Here is a 17,272-nt window from a genome sequence, read left to right on the forward strand (position 1 = left end):
AGCCAAAAACATAAAGACATGCCTCTTCCCAATTATTGAGCGCCGCCAGATAACCGGTCTGCGGACACATTGTTTATAGATGATATTTCACATTTAATATACATTTTCATGGATTAAAACACCTCTGCTGTACTAGGCAACCTCAACCGCACACATTCATCTAACTTTTGAGTAATATGAGTTCTTAATTTGCATAGAAAAAGCAGTGTCCATGGGCCCCTTATTTGGGTGCCACTGCATAAATTGGAAATGGGATGCCTTTGTGTTTCCGCTCCTGAGGGCTGTAGGGCCACCAGACTTGCGCTCCAGTGTACGCTTCCGTGCCACCTATGGGAATCCAGTGATTTAAGAAGATCAGAGAAACTCAAAATTGTCACCCCAAAAAAACCCATACCCCTTATATATTTTTTGTGTCTGAAAAACATGTATTTCAGATCTTCTCGAAACTCTGGATTCTGATAGGGGGCACTGAGACGTAGACAGGAGTGCAAGTGTGGTGGTCCTAGAGCCTTCCAGAAGTGAACGGGAGCCAAACACATAAAGACAGGCCTCTTCCCAATTATTGAGCGCCGCCAGATAAGCAGTCCGCTGACATAGTGTTTATAGATGATATTTCACATTTAATATACATTTTCAAGGATGAATGAAACTCTACTGTACTAAGCAGACCCAGACCCACTTCTGATGGAACATTTGCAATGGACTGAACTGGAACATCATGAGTCCTTGATCACTTGGAATCCACTATGGAGTTGATTTATTTATTTAATTTCATTTACAAAATTGTGCACTATGCAGCAAAAGCAGCATTCTATATGTATATAGGTGAGTTTGGGTTGTTTTAAATGTTTTTTTTTTTAAATATTTAAATATCATAGAGTTGTTTGTGTTTGTATGGATTGGCTGTACACATGAAAACACAACGGTGTAATTTTCAGATTTATCCATTCTGGGTTTTTAAAAATAGTGTTTTCAGGCTCCCAAAATGCTGGATCTGTCTGGACGAAAAATTGATATAATTCATTTATTTGGTGCTTTTTTACCAGTTGATGTGGAATAATACTCTGTGTGTGTGTGTGTGTGTGTGTGTGTGTGTGTGTGTGTGTGTGTGTGTGTGTGTGTGTGTGTGTGTGTCTGTGTGTCTGTGTGTCTGTGTGTCTGTGTGTGTGTCTGTGTGTGTGTTGGGTTTTCATTCAGTAGAGCTCAATGAATCACAAGAGATGAACATTGAAACTTCAGTTCTATGGGATATAACATCAGCTTCAATGCTGAGTGATTGATTAATTATTGATCTCATTAATTAGCTGATTTGCTCCAATAATGAGTTAACGAGTCCTCCAGGTGGTACAAATGGTGTTCTGTTTGGCTTTAAAAGACTTGGTTGGTTTGGACATTTTGCTGGCATTTGCTTTCTTAGTGGCTTGGGTTGTGTTATACAATGGGCTTGATTAAAGTTACCGTTTTAATGGTTCTTTATCACCAGTTGGTGTGGCATGGTGAGTTATTTTTTTGTTTGCTTAACGTAAATTGTATTATTTGTTTTTGTTTAATATCTGTGTTTTCCAGTTTTCAGCTCCCCAATTGAAGCTGTGTCCTTGGATCCTTCCTGGAGTAATGCTGGAAAAAGTTTGTAGACCTCTTTGTGTTTCTTAATCTAATGTTCTGTTGTTGTGTTAAAGAGTATGAGTTTAATAACCCATTTGCATGGTTCTTGTTACTTTTGGTGTTAGCTGAGGGATCTGGTTCTGTCAACGCCACCTTAACCCAGAATAATGCTGAGGGATCTGGTTCTGTCAGCTCCACCTTAACCCAGAATAATACTGAGGGATCCGTTTCTGTCAACTCGCCCTTAACCCAGAATAATGCTGAGGGATCCGGTTCTGTCAACTCCACCCTCACCCAGGATGATGCTGAGGGATCTGGTTCTGTCAACGCCACCTTAACCCAGAATAATACAGAGGGATCCGGTTCTGTCAACTCCACCTTAACCAAGAATAATGCTGAGGGATCTGGTTCTGTCAACTCCACCTTAACCCAGAATAATGCTGAGGGATCCGGTTCTGTAAACTCCACCCTCACCCAGGATGATGCTGAGGGATCTGGTTCAGTCAACGCCACCTTAACCCAGAATAATACCGAGGGATCCGGTTCTGTCAACGCCACCTTAACCAAGAATAATGCTGAGGGATCCGGTTCTGACAACTCCACCCTCACCCAGGATGATGCTGAGGGATCTGGTTCTGTCAATGCCACCTTAACCCAGAATAATACTGAGAGGTCTGGTTCTGTCAACGCCACCTTAACCCAGAATTATACTGAGGGATCCGGTTCTGTCAACGCCACCTTAACCAAGAATAATGCTGAGGGATCCGGTTCTGACAACTCCACCCTCACCCAGGATGATGCTGAGGGATCTGGTTCTGTCAATGCCACCTTAACCCAGAATAATACTGAGAGGTCTGGTTCTGTCAACGCCACCTTAACCCAGAATAATACTGAGGGATCCGGTTCTGTCAACTCCACCTTAACCCAGAATAATGCTGAGGGATCCGGATCTGTCAACTCCACCCTCACCCAGGATGATGCTGAGGGATCTGGTTCTGTCAATGCCACCTTAACCCAGAATAATACTGAGAGGTCTGGTTCTGTCAACGCCACCTTAACCCAGAATAATACTGAGGGATCCGGTTCTGTCAACTCCACCTTAACCCAGAATAATGCTGAGGGATCCGGTTCTGTCAACTCCACCCTCACCCAGGATGATGCTGAGGGATCTGGTTCTGTCAACTCCACCTTAACCCAGAATAATGCTGAGGGATCCGGTTCTGTCAACTCCACCTTAACCCAGAATAATACTGAGGGATCTGGTTCTGTCAACTCCACCTTAACCCAGGATGATGCTGAGGGATCCGGTTCTGTTAACTCCACCTTAACCCAGAATAATGCTGAGGGAGCCGGTTCTGTCAACTCCACCTTAACCCAGAATAATGCTGAGGGATCTGGTTCTGTCAACTCCACCTTAACCCAGAATAATGCTGAGGGGATCTGATTCTGTCAGCCGGCTCGGGGGGGGATCCGGTTCTTCATCCTGGATGATGAGGGGTCTGGCTGATGGTTATATTTTGGCTGTTTCTTAACTGTTTGCATGATCCAAGATTTTGTGTAACAAAATAAATTTTATATTTCTGAATGTGTTGGTTTGTTAACCCTACTTTGCTTGTAGAATAAGCTCTTTACAGACTCTTGGGTTAGTTTGTAATGCTATTAGCATGTGGGTAACGGGTGCCCTGTCTTGAGGTTGGGTCTTGCCCAACAATTCTTGCACTAAAGTTCTGTCAACACTGCTTCTTACTTTAATTTCTTAGACTATGACAGGACATTGCTAGCAATATCTAAAGCAGAAAGAAGGACTGGTTTATCCAACATTTGTTACATGCGTTTTGTGGCGCTAAAGATTTGTTTTCATCCATTTCTTTAGGTTTCTAATCTTACATCAAACCAAGTGACTTCTCATATGATACAGGTGTTCATTACTTCAAGTATTTAAAGGGTTTCAGTGTGACAACGGCAGGTCTAGAATCATATTTTCTAGAATGGTATATCAACTGTTTTGAGAGCATAATGTTTATTTCCAATGGCTGCATTGCTCAATACTGCAAATTTATCATTTGGGATATTTTTGTTTTACTGACTAGCCAAGCAAATACATTTAAGTTGAATCCACTCTCAAATCTTGATCTAAACTAATTTATAACAAAATGTAGGCTAGATGAGATTCATTGTGCAGACGGCTTCATTGGCCACAGTGGAATATTGTAAGGTTGTGTTGAATTGAGGTTAACTTTTTAGTGCTTAAGGGAGTGACCTTTCCACACTTTTTTTTTTAAGGTGACATATCCATTCAGAATTTTAATTGGTTATTTATACAGGAGTCCATGCCTATGCAGTGTTTGCTTTTCTGTTCAAATAATAGTTTGCGACTGTAGCCCTTTTGATTTTATCTGAAGCATTTATCCTGGGATGTGTAGGTTGTTGCTAGATGACACAACACATTCATGACGTTCTATTTAAAGGTTTTTGACTTCTGAAGAAAATGTTTCGGGTCTTGTTTATTTGTGTACTAAAATCTGCAATGCGTTGTAACCTCTTTCTCTGAGTTTGCTGAGAGTACTGCAGGTGCGAGTGAGTTTTTCTCTGCTTTCTCTTAACTTACACAATGTTTCTGCTTCAAAGTTTTGGAGCGTAGATCTATTCTAAGCAGTTGTTTGTGATTGTAAAAACCATATCTTTTAGCTGTCGGAGAATTTGTCAATTTCGATAGCGTATAATCAGCTTCTACAGTGCTGCTGTGGTTTTTCCTGACACTATTGGAAAAAAAACAGTATTGTACAGAATGGCATTGTTATATTTGTAATATTGCTTACTTAAACCTGTGGACTATAGGCTACCAAGTAGCAATCCACATCAACAGTGTAAAAATAGGCCAGTTCCAGACTCGGCAACACTGAACCGAGCGCCTTTAAATAGTTTTTGTTTGAGAGGGGTTTTTAAAAAGAAAAAATTAGCAGAAAAGTGTTTTTCTCTTTTTGTTTTGTTTTTTGTTTTGATTAGATTTTGACATGCTTCAAAGCCTGCAACAATAGGAGACCAGACCATAACCAGGTAGGCTAAATACACTCACCTGAAGGACTATTAAGAACACACACTAATACTGTGTTTGACCCCTTTCACCTTCAGAACTGCCTTAATTCTACGTGGCATTGATCAACAAGCTGCTGAAAGCATTCTTTAGAAATGTTGGCCCATATTGATAGGAGAGCATCTTGCAGTTGATGGAGATTTGTGGGATGCATATCCAGGGCACGAAGCTCCCGTTCCACCACATCCAAAAGATGCTCTATTGGGTTGAGATCTGGTGACTGTGGCGGCCATTTTAGTTCAGTCAACTCATTGTCATGTTCAAGAAACCAATTTGAAATGATTGGAGCTTTGTGACATGGTGCATTATCCTGCTGGAAGTAGCCACCAGAGGATGGGTACATGGTGGTCATAAAGGGATGGACATGGTCAGAAACAATGCTCAGGTAGACCGTGGCATTTAAACGATGCCCAATTGGCAGTAAGGGGCCTGAAGTGTGCCAAGAAAACATCCTACACACCATTACACCACCACCACCAGCCTGCACAGTGGTAACAAGGCATGATGGATCCATGTTCTCATTCTGTTTAGGCCAAATTCAAGGAACTTGAAACTGGAGACACATTCAACAGCCATTCCATTGATGTCACTTGACCTACAGACCTGTTTCTCTCCTACCATTCATAGCGAAAACACTAGAAAGAGTTGTTTTAAAGTCTCCAGGTCTCATCTTTCCTCTCACAGTCTAATCAACTGGACATAAACCAGTCAGGTTTCAAAAAGGGCCACTCAGCTGAGACGGCATTATTGTCAGTTACTGAAGCCCTGCGGCTGGCTAAAGCTGCATCCAAATCATCAGTCCTCATCCTCCTTGATCTGTCTGCTGCCTTTGACACTGTGAATCATCAGATTCTCCTATCCACCCTCTCATCACTGGGCATCACAGGGACTCCTCTCCACTGGTTTGAGTCCTATCTCACAGGTAGCTTTTTTTAAGGTTGTCTGGAGAGGAGAGGTATCCAAAAAACACATCAACTGACCACGGGGGTTCCTCAGGGCTCACTGCTTGGACCTCTCCTCTTCTCCATTTACACTACATCACTGGGACCCATTATTCAGGCACACAGCCTCTCATATCATTGTTATGCTGATGACACACAAGCTCTACCTCTCCTTGGAACCAGATGATCCGACAGTAGCTGCACGAATCTCAAGCTGTCTGGCGGACATCTCGGCATGGATGAAAAAACATCACCTGCAGCTCAATTTAGCAAAGACTGAGCTGCTCGTCTTCCCTGCTAATCTGACCATACAACACGATTTTACCAGCTGTCCTTCAAAAACCACATCTCAAAGACAGCTCGGTCATGCAGGTTTGTGTTGCACAACATCAGGAAGATCAGACTGTTCCTTACATAGCGTGCAACACAGCTTCTTGTCCAAGCCCTGCTCATTTCTAGACTTGACTATTGCAATGCGCTTCTGATGCGTGATTCCTCACCCCGTAATACTGGTGGAGAATGCGGGCAGATTTGGGAGGAAACACCGACAAGCAAACCCGCCCAAATTAATTTTGGCCGTGTCTGTCATTTTTTAAAACTTTTTTCCCCTTCCCTTGGTGTCTTTCCAGGCAGCTGCTCCTCCTCAGTCATGGAAGTGTTGTTAAAGCATCTCACGGAGGCAAATTGTGGAACCGCGCCGCCCAACGAGTTCCACCACCAGATCCCCGCGCTCAGGCCATGCAGCTGTTACTGCGTAACCAAAACTCCATCAGGGCATGATAGAGAAAAATAAACCTTAAGAGAAACCAGACTCAGTCGGGGTGCCAGTTCTCCTCTGGCCTATTAACACACCGTGTATGATTATTATTCTGGCAACCTTACAGGTCAGAAAACATATTAGATCACAATATTCAAAATTTCTGGGTATCACTCAAGAGGCGGGATTATAGAGGATAACTAACCTTAACTACCTAGTGTACTTCACCTAGTGTGCACTACCTGTAAATAAACATAACTACCTAGTGTACTTCACCTAATGTCCACTACCTAGTGTACTTCACCTAGTGTTCATTACCTAGTGTACTTCACATAGTGTGCACTACCTAGTGCACTTCACCTAGTGTACTTCACCTAGTGTGCATTACCTAGTGTACTTCACATAGTGTGCACTACCTAGTGCACTTCACCTTGTGTGCACTACCTAGTTTACTTCATCTAGTGTGCACTACCTAGTTTACTTCATCTAGTGTGCACTATCTAGTGTACTTCACCAAGTGTGCACTACCTAGTGTACTTCAACTAGTGTGCACTACCTAGTTTGCTTCACCTAGGGTGTACTACCTAGTGTACTTTATATAGTGTGCAGTACCTAGTTTACTTCACCTAGTGTGATGAGAGAGGCCCCCTATGGGAATCCAGAGATTCGAGAAGATCAGAGAAACACAGAATTGTCACCCCAAAAAACCCAAAGGGGTACCCCTTATAAATTTTTTGGGTTGGAAAAACATGTATCTCAGATCTTCTTGAAACTCTAGATTCTGATAGGGGGCACTGAGGCGTAGACAGTAGTGCACGTGTGGTGGCCCTAGAGCCTTCCAGAGCTGAACAGGAGCCAAAAACATAAAGACATGCCTCTTCCCAATTATTGAGCGCCGCCAGATAACCGGTCCGCGGACACATTGTTTAAAGATGATATTTCACATTTAATATACATTTTCATGGATTAAAACACCTCTGCTGTACTAGGCAAACTCAACCGCACACATTCATCTAACTTTTGAGTAATATGAGTTCTTAATTTGCATAGAAAAAGCAGTGTCCATGGGCCCCTTATTTGGGTGCCACTGCATAAATTGGAAATGGGATGCGTTTGTGTTTCCGCTCCTGAGGGCTGTAGGGCCACCAGACTTGCGCTCCAGTGTACGCTTCCGTGCCACCTATGGGAATCCAGAGATTTAAGAAGATCAGAAAAACTCAAAATTGTCACCCCAAAAAACCCATACCCCTTATATATTTTTTGTGTCTGAAAAACATGTATTTCAGATCTTCTCGAAACTCTGGATTCTGATAAGGGGGACTGAGACGTAGACAGGAGTGCAAGTGTGGTGGTCCTAGAGCCTTCCAGAAGTGAACGGGAGCCAAACACATAAAGACAGGCCTCTTCCCAATTATTGAGCGCCGCCAGATAAGCAGTCCGCAGACATAGTGTTTATAGATGATATTTCACATTTAATATACATTTTCAAGGATGAATGAAACTCTACTGTACTAAGCAGACCCAGACCCACTTCTGATGGAACATTTGCAATGGACTGAACTGGAACATCATGAGTCCTTGATCACTTGGAATCCACTATGGAGTTGATTTATTTATTTAATTTCTTTTACAAAATTGTGCACTATGCAGCAAAAGCAGCATTCTATATGTATATAGGTGAGTTTGGGTTGTTTTAAATGTTTTTTTTTTTAAATATTTAAATATCATAGAGTTGTTTGTGTTTGTATGGATTGGCTGTACACATGAAAACACAACGGTGTAATTTTCAGATTTATCCATTCTGGGTTTTTAAAAATAGTGTTTTCAGGCTCCCAAAATGCTGGATCTGTCTGGACGAAAAACTGATATAATTCATTTATTTGGTGCTTTTTTACCAGTTGATGTGGAATAATACTCTGTGTGTGTGTGTGTGTGTGTGTGTGTGTGTGTGTGTGTGTGTGTGTGTGTGTGTGTGTGTGTGTGTGTGTGTGTGTGTCTGTGTGTGTGTCTGTGTGTGTGTCTGTGTGTGTGTTGGGTTTTCATTCAGTAGAGCTCAATGAATCACAAGAGATGAACATTGAAACTTCAGTTCTATGGGATATAACATCAGCTTCAATGCTGAGTGATTGATTAATTATTGATCTCATTAATTAGCTGATTTGCTCCAATAATGAGTTAACGAGTCCTCCAGGTGGTACAAATGGTGTTCTGTTTGGCTTTAAAAGACTTGGTTGGTTTGGACATTTTGCTGGGTTTTGGAACCCAGGTCGCAAACGGGACACACGGAAGTGGGAAGAGTGTGGCCGCCTAGGGGCTGGACTGTGACTGGAGCACTGATGGCAGGAAATGACGGTAGCTCTGGGAGTGATCCGGAAATGGATGATGAATCATGTAGCGGGAGTGCTGGAGGGAATGAATGGTGGAAAGTAGTGAATCGGAAAAGGAAAAAAACCAATAGTCACGGTTCATTTACGGATAGTGGAAAGGAGGAGCATGTGAGTAGGAAAAATACTGAAGAATATAAAGTAATGTTGAAATTCGCTGAACCAGGAATGGCGATAAACCCAATTAAACTGACTAAATCTCTGAATAAAGCATTAGGAGAAATAAATAGTGCAAAGACTCTGAGAGATGGAAATTTAATTATTATGTGTAAAGATGAAAAACAACAAAAGAAGGCGCTGAGCATAAAATCGATGATTGGATACCCAGTATCATGCACATTGATGAATCGGAAGCCATGGGTTAGAGGTGTAATAACTGGAATTCCTACTGATGTTCCTGCTGAAAAAATTAAAAGTTGCATAGAAGGGGGGAAGGTAGTTGGAGCAAAGCGGCTTCAGTATGTGAAAAATAAAGAAAGGATGGATAGTCTTTCGGTTATGCTGCAGTTTGATGAAGAAAGAATGCCAGAGAGGGTAAAAATAGGCTTTGTAAGTTACCCAGTAAGACCATACGTACCTCCTCCATTAAGGTGTTTCAAGTGCCAGAAGTATGGACATGTTAGTGCGATTTGCAGAGGGAACCAACGTTGTGCGAGGTGTGGGGGTGACCATGAATATGGTAAATGCGGAGAAGGAGTGAAGGCAAAATGTTGCAATTGCGGAGGGGAGCATAGTGCTGGATTTGGGGGATGCATTGTTCACAAGCATGCAGTGAAAATTCAAAACGTGAGAGTATCGGAGGGATTAACTTATGCTGCAGCAGCTCAAAAAGCAAAACAAAATGAACAGACACCGAGAGAGGAAAAAATTCAGGAATGGAATGGAAATGCTTTAGAACAGAGGAAAATAAATGAGGATAGATTGGTGATCGGAAAAATGGAATTTGTTTCGTTTATGGCTGAAGTAATAAACTGTTCTGCTCAAACAGAAAGTAGAACGGAGAGAATTAAAATAATAATTAGGGCCGCTGAGAAATACTTGAATATAGTCAGTGTTACCGTGGAAAAAATAAATGACATGCTAAAGATTCAAACAAGCACTCAAACATCATGTGGAAGTACATAATAGCAACAATGGTTTTAACGATTCTACAATGGAATGCCAGAAGTCTTATTGCAAATGGTGCAGAGTTCAAGCATTTTATAGATCAGCAGGATAATAAACCAAATATAATTTGTGTACAAGAAACATGGTTAAAACCTCAATTAAATTTTGTATTGCAAGGTTATAATGTTGTAAGGAAAGATAGAAAGGCAGGTAATGGAGGTGGGGTGGCCACTTTTATTAAAAATGATTTAGAATATAGAATCATTAATGAGATCGAAGAATATGAAAGTATGGTTATAGATATATATGCAGAGAATCAAAATATGAGAATAATAAATTATTATAATCCTTGTAGTAGATTAACTAAAGAAATAGAAAACGTTATTGGTTCAGGAAATCATAAAATAATTTGGTGTGGAGATTTTAATGCACACAGCACTTTATGGGGAAGCAGTAATAATGATCATAATGGGGATGTTGTAGAAGAAATAATAGATGGTAATGGTTTAGTATGTTTAAATGATGGTAGAAACACTAGAATAGATTTGGTACGCGGAGTTGGGTCTGCAATAGATTTAACGTTGGTTTCTGAAGAGATAGCTAGTAAATGTGTGTGGGATGTTTGGGAAGATAATAATATGGGTAGTGATCACTATATAATTGTAAGTAAGATAGGGTTGAGTGTATTGGAAAATAATGTGTTTTTAGCTCCAAGATGGAGGTTTAAAAAGGCAAATTGGGAAGCATATAAGTATCTAAGTGAAGTAGAATTGACAAAAGTAGATTTAAATATGACGGAGGACATAGATGAATGTAATGATAAAATATGTAAAGTATTGTATACTGTAACTGATAATGTAATAGGAAAAAAGGGACAGTATAAAAAGAGGAAAGCAGTTCCTTGGTGGACAGAACAATGTAGTAATGCTGTATGTAATAGGAATAAAGCATTCAGAAAAATAAAAAAGACGCATTTATTTGAAGATTTTATTAAATATAAGAAAGCACAAGCAGAAGTAAGAAGAATAGTTCGAGCAACTAAAAAGAAATACTGGAGAGACTGGTGTAGTACTATAGGTGAAGATATTGATATAAGTGAAGTATGGGGATCAATAAGAAAAATGGGGGGGATATATAGAAATCAAACTCTACCAGTTTTAAAAAATGATGAAGGAAGAATGGCTGTGACAGATAATGAGAAGGCTGAAATGCTGGCTAAAGTATTTGTTAAAGTCCATAGTGATGAGAATGTATCAGAAGATATTAAAAAGTTTAGAATAAAGAATAAGAACAAGCACCCAGATGTGATGATGAAAAGTAGTCCTTCAGGAGACGCTTTAGATGCAGATTTTAATATGTATGAATTAAAGATGGCTCTAAGTGGCGTTAAACACACATCTCCAGGAAAAGATGATATATGTTATGTAATGATTCAACACTTATCAGATAGATCTTTACAAATTATTCTCAATCTTTTTAATAAAATATGGAATGAAGGAAAGCTTCCTACATCATGGAAACATGGAATAATAGTACCAGTTGGAAAACCTGGGAAGGATAAATCCAATCCAGTTCATTATAGGCCAATAGCATTAACCTCTAATTTATGTAAACTAATGGAAAAAATTATTATACATAGGCTAAATTACATATTGGAAACAAAAGGACTTATATCGCCATATCAGAGTGGATTTAGGGCTGGTAGAAATACAATGGATGCTGATTTAAGTTTAGAAGCTGATGTTAGGAAAGCTCAAGCAAATAAAGAAGTATTGATAGGTGTTTTATTTGATATTGAGAAAGCTTATGATATGCTTTGGAAAGAGGGACTTTTAATAAAACTTAAATGTATGGGAATTGGAGGAAAGTTGTATAATTGGATTATGGACTTCCTTCTTGAAAGAACCATACAAGTTAGGGTTGGAAAAGAGTATTCTAAGACATACATGATAGATAATGGAACTCCTCAAGGAAGCGTATGTAGCCCAGTATTTTTTAATATCATGATAAATGACATTTTTAATAACCTTAAATGGGATATTGGAAGGGCATTATTTGCTGATGATGGGGCAATATGGAAAAGAGGACGTAATATTCCAAGTGTAACAAACAGGTTACAAAATGCAGTAGATGAAGTGGAAGAATGGGCAAATAATTGGAGTTTCAGATTATCTGTGGCTAAAACTCAAGTTATATGTTTTACAAAAGGGAAAAAAGTACCAGAGGTTAAGTTGAAGTTATATAAACAGCAACTGGAGCAAGTTTTTGCAGTTAAATATCTTGGTGTATGGATGGAGTCTAGACTGACTTTTGCAATACATGCTAAAGAACTTATCAAGAGATGCAAAATAGGAGTAAATATTTTACGATGTTTAGCTGGGGTTGAATGGGGAGCTTGTAGAGTATCGTTAAAAAGAATATATTGTACTTTAATTAGGTCTAGTTTAGATTATGGAAGTGTAATTTACGGATTTGCAGCTGAAACTACACTTAAAAAGATTGACGCAATTCAAAATCAAGCTTTAAGAATATGTTGTGGTGCGTTCAGAACATCTCCTATTGCAGCCATGCAGGTTGAAGTTGGGGAAGCCCCTCTATACATTCGTAGGTTTAAACTTAGAATGAATTATTGGGTTAACATAAAAGGGCATAAAGAGAGTCATCCGGTAAAAGGAGTGTTAGAAGAATGTTGGGAACACGGGAACAAAAATGTTAAAAGTTTTGGATGGATTGCTAACAGGGAAGCTGAAGTAGTTGGTATTGCAGACTGTGATGTTAGTCCAACAGTGATACTATCTAGTATACCTCCTTGGATTTATCCTATGCCAATAGTAGACATTCAGATACAAACAGAAATAAAGAATGAAAAAGATACCCCTAAGAGCATTATTGCTCAGCAGTATATAGATCGGATTTATGCATCGTGGTTACATATATATACTGATGGTTCTAAAGACCCCATCTCTGGAAGAACAGCTGCTGCAATATATGTTCCTAAATTTCAAACCACAATTAAGAAAAGAATAACTGATCATGTATCTGTGTATGCATCAGAATTAATTGCTATTATGGTGGCGCTCCAGTGGGTAGAGGATGTAAAACCAAGACTAGTAGTAATATGTTCTGACTCATATGCAGCACTATCAAGCCTTGCAAGCGGAATAAAATCATCAAGGCAAGATATTATTTATGAGATTCTTACAAGTCTGCTTAGACTAAGTAGTGTAAGCCTAATAACGTTTTTATGGGTTCCTGCACATGTGGGAGTAGAGGCTAATGAAGTGGTTGACAAGCTAGCTAAGCAAGCTTTAAAACATTCAGAGATTGAAATTAAAGTAACACTCAGTAAAAAAGAGGTTAAAGGGAAAATTAAAGAATTTATTAATAACAAATGGCAAGAAATATGGAATTGTGATAGTAAGGGCAGACATATGTATAAGATTCAGAAGCAAGTAGGAAATGGTAGAAGTGTTCTTAGGAATAGAAAAGAAGATACAATTATTTCTCGTATCAGAATAGGGCACCCTAGACTAAATCAATATTTGTTTAAAATAGGAAAACATGAATCAGGTAAATGTAATTATTGTGATAAGGCAGAAACAGTAGAGCATGTGTTCAGGGCCGGTGCTAGCCATTTGGGTGCCCTAAGCACAAATGCTTGGCGGTGCCCCCCCCCCCCCCCCCAACACCCCACCACCCAACCCACCCTACCCTATCCTCCCCTCCCCAAACAAACACCCACCCACCAAAGAAATAACTACCATTCAGAATTTCTTATTTAGGTTCTCTTTACTTCCAAAATAACTGCTGCAAATGAATAATTGAAACTGAACAATGTAAACACAGAAAGTTAAAAGTGCAAAAAAAAAGTTTTGTGTAAATAGAATAAGTCTATGAATTTTATAAAGTATGAATTTTAAAGTGCACGTTTTAAACTGCTAATAACCATGCATAACTGCACAGTACAAATTACTCAACAGAGGGACTACATCTCTATAAAGAGTCCATTCTGCTATTCTATAGAACTATATTAAACATTTTCACTACCATCAGTTGTCAGAGGCCCTACAGAGGCACACGTCTACATTTCCTAGCTGCAAAATCAGCTATCAGGTCATCATATGACAGTTTCTGAGCCACGTCCCCATTGATAACCACAAGACAAAATATTCAGGGATTCTACTGAAAACCAGAGGGAGTCTGGCACAGAGATTCACCTTTTTCTCGACTAATTTGGTCTAGGCCTATGTTTTGAAGTACTTAAATTGTCTGGTTGTAATTGGTTGCAATCAATATGGCACATCCAGTTAGAATGCAATAAGGACTCTAATGTTTCTTCTGTAACATTTATTCTCCACCATAAGTCGGGGCAAGTTTGTGGTTCTGAAAATATACATACAAATTGGTAAATAACAATATACAAAAGGATGCCAATAGCAGTACACATAAATGATGTGTAATTATGATAACAATGGACAAATAACAGTACAAAGTACTAAACTGTTACACAAGATATGAAATCCGCACTTACTAGCCTATAAATTGTCATGTAGGCTTATTTTATCATCATGTAAGAATCCTGTTCTGAGCGGGGCTCGAACTCCCGGCCGTAACGTCATTAGCGCCATTCCGGCTGCCTTTATGTAAACAACACAACGGTGCATTTACGGCATACACATTTAGCTCGCGAATGTACAACAAAGAATATAGCACTCATGGTAAATATATGTAAACATGTCTTATAATAATTATAGTAGGCTACAGAGGAATACTCGTTCTCCATTAGAATTGTCTATGCACGATTGCGATAGATAAGGATCTATGCTACTAATACTTTCAGTTCGCGGTAAACTATGATTTTAAACAATCATAGTACATTATTATGTACACATGACAGTCCTTCATAACAGCCTATATTACTTTTGTATTGCATTTGTATATTAACATGCTTTTAGAAATATTTTATGTGTTATTTATACTAGTAGGCTAGCCTATTGTGATGATTTTTTCACGACCCAGATTTTTTGGTGCCCCCCCAAGCACTTGGTGCCCTACGCGCAGTGCGTGATGTGCGTGTGCGGAGCGCCGGCCCTGCATGTGTTAATAAAATGTAAAAAATACGAATTAGAAAGATTAAAATTAATTAAGGAACTAAGAATAGACATTGACTCATTTAATATGCAAAGCCTTTTAAAAGATAAAGCAGAGGACAGAAGAGTATATGGTGCTATTATAAAATATATTAAAGAAATAGGAATAGACGGGAGAATTTAGTAATTTTTTATTTATTTATTTATTTATTTTTTTTTTTTTGTTGTTGTTCCCTGATTATTAGTGCTTCACACTCCAGTCCAGTTGGTGGCGGTAATGCACCGAAAGTTGGTTTGCCAACCGCCATAAAACGGCAACAGAAGAAGAAGACATTTTGCTGGCATTTGCTTTCTTAGTGGCTTGGGTTGTGTTATACAATGGGCTTGATTAAAGTTACCGTTTTAATGGTTCTTTATCACCAGTTGGTGTGTCATGGTGAGTTATTTTTTTTGTTTGCTTAACGTAAATTGTATTATTTGTTTTTGTTTAATATCTGTGTTTTCCAGTTTTCAGCTCCCCAATTGAAGCGGTATCCTTGGATCCTTCCTGGAGTAATGCTGGAAAAAGTTTGTAGACCTCTTTGTGTTTCTTAATCTAATGTTCTGTTGTTGTGTTAAAGAGTATGAGTTTAATAACCCATTTGCATGGTTCTTGTTACTTTTGGTGTTAGCTGAGGGATCTGGTTCTGTCAACGCCACCTTAACCCAGAATAATGCTGAGGGATCTGGTTCTGTCAGCTCCACCTTAACCCAGAATAATACTGAGGGATCCGGTTCTGTCAACTCGCCCTTAACCCAGAATAATGCTGAGGGATCCGATTCTGTCAACTCCACCCTCACCCAGGATGATGCTGAGGGATCTGGTTCTGTCAACGCCACCTTAACCCAGAATAATACCGAGGGATCCGGTTCTGTCAACTCCACCTTAACCAAGAATAATGCTGAGGGATCTGGTTCTGTCAACTCCACCTTAACCCAGAATAATGCTGAGGGATCCGGTTCTGTCAACTCCACCCTCACCCAGGATGATGCTGAGGGATCTGGTTCTGTCAACGCCACCTTAACCCAGAATAATACCGAGGGATCCGGTTCTGTCAACGCCACCTTAACCAAGAATAATGCTGAGGGATCTGGTTCTGTCAACTCCACCTTAACCCAGAATAATGCTGAGGGATCCGGTTCTGTCAACTCCACCCTCACCCAGGATGATGCTGAGGGATCTGGTTCTGTCAATGCCACCTTAACCCAGAATAATACTGAGAGGTCTGGTTCTGTCAACGCCACCTTAACCCAGAATAATACTGAGGGATCCGGTTCTGTCAACTCCACCTTAACCCAGAATAATGCTGAGGGATCCGGTTCTGTCAACTCCACCCTCATCCAGGATGATTCTGAGGGATCTGGTTCTGTCAACTCCACCTTAACCCAGAATAATGCTGAGGGATCCGGTTCTGTCAACTCCACCTTAACCCAGAATAATGCTGAGGGATCTGGTTCTGTCAACTCCACCCTCACCCAGGATGATGCTGAGGGATCCGGTTCTGTCAACTCCACCTTAACCCAGAATAATGCTGAGGGAGCCGGTTCTGTCAACTCCACCTTAACCCAGAATAATGCTGAGGGATCTGGTTCTGTCAACTCCACCTTAACCCAGAATAATGCTGAGGGGATCTGATTCTGTCAGCCGGCTCGGGGGGGATCCGGTTCTTCATCCTGGATGATGAGGGGTCTGGCTGATGGTTATATTTTGGCTGTTTCTTAACTGTTTGCATGATCCAAGATTTTGTGTAACAAAATAAATTTTATATTTCTGAATGTGTTGGTTTGTTAACCCTACTTTGCTTGTAGAATAAGCTCTTTACAGACTCTTGGGTTAGTTTGTAATGCTATTAGCATGTGGGTAACGGGTGCCCTGTCTTGAGGTTGGGTCTTGCCCAACAATTCTTGCACTAAAGTTCTGTCAACACTGCTTCTTACTTTAATTTCTTAGACTATGACAGGACATTGCTAGCAATATCTAAAGCAGAAAGAAGGACTGGTTTGTCCAACATTTGTTACATGCGTTTTGTGGCGCTAAAGATTTGTTTTCATCCATTTCTTTAGGTTTCTAATCTTACATCAAACCAAGTGACTTCTCATATGATACAGGTGTTCATTACTTCAAGTATTTAAAGGGTTTCAGTGTGACAACGGCACGTCTAGAATCATATTTTCTAGAATGGTATATCAACTGTTTTGAGAGCATAATGTTTATTTCCAATGGCTGCATTGCTCAATACTGCAAATTTATCATT

General features: G+C 39.8%; 2 protein-coding genes across 2 annotated transcripts; both read left to right on the forward strand.

Annotated features, from left to right (window-relative positions):
* The first annotated feature begins 1,642 nt into the window (after window positions 1-1,642).
* Window positions 1,643-3,190, forward strand: LOC137078242 (autotransporter adhesin BpaC-like). The gene has a single exon (XM_067445393.1). The coding sequence runs from the start codon at window positions 1,658-1,660 to the stop codon at window positions 3,047-3,049; it is 1,392 nt and encodes a 463-aa protein (XP_067301494.1). The 5' UTR covers window positions 1,643-1,657; the 3' UTR covers window positions 3,050-3,190.
* A 12,633-nt stretch (window positions 3,191-15,823) lies between these two features.
* LOC137079127 (sericin-2-like) lies at window positions 15,824-16,653 on the forward strand. Its single transcript, XM_067447091.1, has 2 exons — window positions 15,824-15,841; window positions 15,958-16,653. Exons 1-2 carry the CDS (start codon window positions 15,824-15,826, stop codon window positions 16,651-16,653), a joined length of 714 nt encoding a protein of 237 aa, XP_067303192.1.
* The last annotated feature ends 619 nt before the right edge of the window (window positions 16,654-17,272 follow it).

The sequence above is a fragment of the Pseudorasbora parva genome, chromosome 6 (assembly GCF_024679245.1).
Source record: "Pseudorasbora parva isolate DD20220531a chromosome 6, ASM2467924v1, whole genome shotgun sequence".
NCBI lineage: Eukaryota > Metazoa > Chordata > Actinopteri > Cypriniformes > Gobionidae > Pseudorasbora > Pseudorasbora parva.